Source organism: Sardina pilchardus, chromosome 14 (assembly GCF_963854185.1).
Source record: "Sardina pilchardus chromosome 14, fSarPil1.1, whole genome shotgun sequence".
NCBI classification, from domain to species: domain Eukaryota; kingdom Metazoa; phylum Chordata; class Actinopteri; order Clupeiformes; family Clupeidae; genus Sardina; species Sardina pilchardus.
Window position 1 is genome coordinate 4,842,907 of NC_085007.1, and position 3,897 is coordinate 4,846,803.

Below are 3,897 nucleotides of genomic sequence, written 5' to 3' on the forward strand. Positions count from 1 at the left end.
TGGTACTCGTGAATCAACCCTGATAACATGGAGACATATCATCCGACCTGAAGGAAGGTTGACACATCGGTCTTACAAAAAATCCCAACAGTGATTCTGAAAAAGATTTTTTTTAAAAATAGAGGAGAAGTGAAGAGAAGAGAGGAGAGGAGAGGAGAGGAGAAGAGAGGAGAAAAGAAGAGTAGAGAAGAGAAGAGAAGAGAAGAGGGGAGAGGAAAGGAGAAGAGAAGAGAAGAGAAGAGAAGAGAAGAGAAGAGAAGAGAAGAGAAGAGAAGAGAAGAGACTGATTGTGGAGTCCTTGACGTGTTCGGATGTATCTTTGTTTGTTTTTCTTTGAAAGATAACTTTTGTCACTTTGTGTGCTGTCCTATCTGCTTCACCAGGATAGCACTGATAGGGTCATAACACTAAACAGCACTAATTTGGTCATAACACTAAACAGCACTGAACTCCTGCGACATCTTTGCAAACAAAATAGTTTTTTTCCTCAAAGTGGGGGGGGATCAAGCCCACAGCCCAGCTGTCTTGTCTCAGGACATTGACTTGGTGTGAATTACAGTATATAGTGGCAGGGGGTTAGGATGAGTCATTCTCAGCCCCCCCATACCCAGCACTTAGCTTTAACTTCTTTGGAAGAGCTGAATTTGCAAATGTCTTTAAGATATCCTCTCCTCCCCTCTGCCTGTCTAACTGACCTCATCTTCACTCTTAGTGCTTTTTCTTTAGGAGCGTGCATGCGTGTGCGTGCATGTGGTGTGTGTGTGCGCATGTGGTGTGTGTGTGTGTGTGTGTGTGTGTGTGTGTGTGTGTGTGTGTGTGTGTGTGTGTGTGTGCGTGCGTGCGTGCGTGCGTGCGTGCGTGCGTGCGTGCGTGCGTGCGTGCTGCCTAATAAGCGTGTCCGCGTTTAATAAAGTATAATGTCAGAGAGACGCGTGTAGCTCCGGAGTTAGCGCGTCTATGAAGATACACGCGCGCCGGAAGCAGATCTGCGGACGCCTGCGGAGTGCGAATGGTGCGTTGGATGCGCTGAGATTCGGACCCCTCTTGCACTGCCGTGGGAGGGGTCAGGCCAGCGGGCAGGTCATGGTCATGACCAACTCATTCATGATGGAAAGCAGCATGGCAGAAACAAATTGGAGGAGAGAAGAATGCATCCTTATAAAGGCATGTTGATAGCACTCCTTTCACCAGCTATCTTTTCCCTCCAAAGTTTGGATAGATGCGATATGGTCAGTAAGTTAATGCCGTGTAAAGCCAACGTTATATGAACTGTCAGCTCCACTTGGCTGTCGTCTGGCGTCCACAAGGGACTTCACACCGAACACATGGTTATCTCACTGAGATAAAGGTGTGAAGTGAGATAACCCTGTGTTCGGTGTGAAGTTCCTAATTGTGGACGCCAGACGACAGCCAAGTGGAGGGACGTATAGGGATCAGCCAGCACCGATGTGTGACATCTGGTCAGCAGAAAACCATGTATGGTGACTTATAAAACAAGATGCGCAAATAGTTGCATCTTCACTGACCGTCCGTCCTCTCTCTTCCCATGAAAATGACAATTTTAAGTACTAATCCTCAAAAAATGTCTCGTTTTTACGCGGAAGGGGGAATTCTGAGTTACTTTAGTTTCACTTACTTGAAATGATGAAGAGTAAGATAGGTCCTCCCACTCCCTCCCACGCCACAGACCTACACTCTCGCAGGCATGGGTCTCACATGGCACACGGAGGAACGCAGCAGCGACTATCGCTACAGAATGACCAAATCCAAGATGCGTTCACGCTGTCTGATCTGCTTTGGTTTGTTTTGCGTCGCGGGGATCGTTCTTGTTTGCTTGTACGTTTATTTACCTATCTCCTGCTCCAATGGTAACTGCTGCTCCAATGGTAACTGCACCAGAGGAGCGGTGGCCGCGGACTCTGAGATGTGTTCCAATATCGGCAGGTAAGGTGATCTACTTGCTTTCTGCAGGTAAAGTGATCTACTTGCTTTCTGTGGGTTGTAGAGAATACAAGGGAACGATAATCACGTACAAGGAAATAACTATCATGCCTGAATGCATTAAATTTCAAAACAACACCAAACAAAATAAAAACATGCAACATATTTTATATTTTCTAGAAAACATTAACAATATTTGTAGGAAAAAATATCTGAATCATGAATCAATTACTTTATTGCTCTCATTTTTTTGGAGCTGGACAGTTGCATTATGTTCTTATCCATAAAGATGATTTAAAAATATTTTACTGTAGAACGTACGAGTGATTAATCATGTGTGTTAAGTAAGTTTGACATATCCGACGGTTTTCGCGATGGGCAATTGTCAGTACAGAAGAACAGTACACATTTCAGACTATGCTTCACTGATTATTTAGACCACCACACACCAAAATAACGTTGGAGCTCCTGAAGTCCGCAGGAAACACCAAACAAAGTGTAATCGCATAAAAATGGTAGATATGTTTCGGTCACATGTCACCCATGCTGGCAGGAGACCAATAAATTAGTGCCTCTCATTTGAGTTCTTTGTTTTTATATCCTGCATTCTTTGGCAAGTAAAAATACCGATGCATTTCCTTGTTTCAAGGTGAATCACACGCTTGTAGCCGAATCCCATGATACCTGATTCGCCCCTCGTATGCAGTCAGCGTTTCCTGCAGAGGTATAAAACAAGCTCATAAAACCTTCCATTTTAAGACAGTGGCCCCTGGTCCTGACTGTGTAGAGCCCGACACAGTGTCCAACACACAGCCAAAAGTGTACGCAAGTACAGAGCCTCAGGCAAATCCGTTCGCAGTATCTACCTCTTCGTAACATAAGAAAAAAAGAAAGTGACTGGAGGGTTTAGTATACTACTGTCAACACTGCTCTATATATCTTGTCATATCTATGCACCACCTGTCTATACCTGTCTATATACTACACATTGCACTTTTCTGCTTGTTTGCACTTCTGGTTAGACACCAGCTGCATTTTATTGTCTTTGTGCTTGTTCTCTGCACAATGACAATAAAGTTCAATCTAATCGAATCGAAACAAATCTAATCTAATCTAAATATGTAGTGAAATGATAATCCTTCTTCTGTATGTGTATGATCCAGTTATGAGATTACTCACTGCAGGTGTCAGAATGAGTCAGCGAAGAGGGTAGGTTATTACCTAATTGATGTCATTTCAGAAGCTCAAACAAATGTCATCAGATTTTAGCACCACTGCACTGGTGACAATCCAAACCAACCGCATGTGCATCTGAGTGTATGGATGTGTATTTGTGTGTGTGTGTGTGTGTGTGTGTGTGTGTGTGTGTGTGTACACACACGTGTTGTATGTTCCACTGTGCATACTGTATGTAGATGTGTGCGTGTGTTCTTGGCGCATGCATTATGTGTGTGTTCTTGGCGCACGCATACGTGTGTGTTCCTATCCGCTTGCGTGTTTTTTTTTTTTTGTGTGTGTGTGTGTGTGTGTGTGTGTGTGTGTGTGTGTGTGTGTGTGTGTGTGTGTGTGTGTGTGTGTGTTTGATGTTTGAAGTGCTTGTGGGGTTGTAGGGTTCATTATCCTCTCGATCCCCTCTCCTCCTCCTTCCTCCTCTAGCAGCCCACATGCCTCTGTTCCTCCTGTCCTGGCTCAGAGCTGGTCTCTTACTGCACAGAGTCTAAATCACAGGGACCTCAGTCATCATGCCTCTGCTCCTCCTGGCTCAGAGCTGGTCTCTTACTGCACAGAGGCTAAATCACAGGGACCTCAGTCATCATGCCTCTGCTCCTCCTGGCTCAGAGCTGGTCTCTTACTGCACAGAGGCTAAATCACAGGGAGTTCAGTCATCATGCCTCTGCTCCTCCTGGCTCAGAGCTGGTCTCTTACTGCACAGGCTAAATCACAGGGACCTCAGTC

The 3,897-nt window shown here is 45.0% G+C and overlaps 1 protein-coding gene across 1 annotated transcript in view; it reads left to right on the forward strand.

Moving 5' to 3' along the window:
- The first annotated feature begins 1,652 nt into the window (after positions 1-1,652).
- ggt5b (gamma-glutamyltransferase 5b) overlaps positions 1,653-3,897 on the forward strand; it is a 20,557-nt gene continuing 18,312 nt past the window's right edge. The window contains exon 1 of the mRNA XM_062553965.1: positions 1,653-1,944. Coding sequence (XP_062409949.1) covers positions 1,706-1,944 — 239 coding nt within the window. The 5' untranslated portion in view covers positions 1,653-1,705. The remainder of the gene's footprint in view (positions 1,945-3,897) is intronic.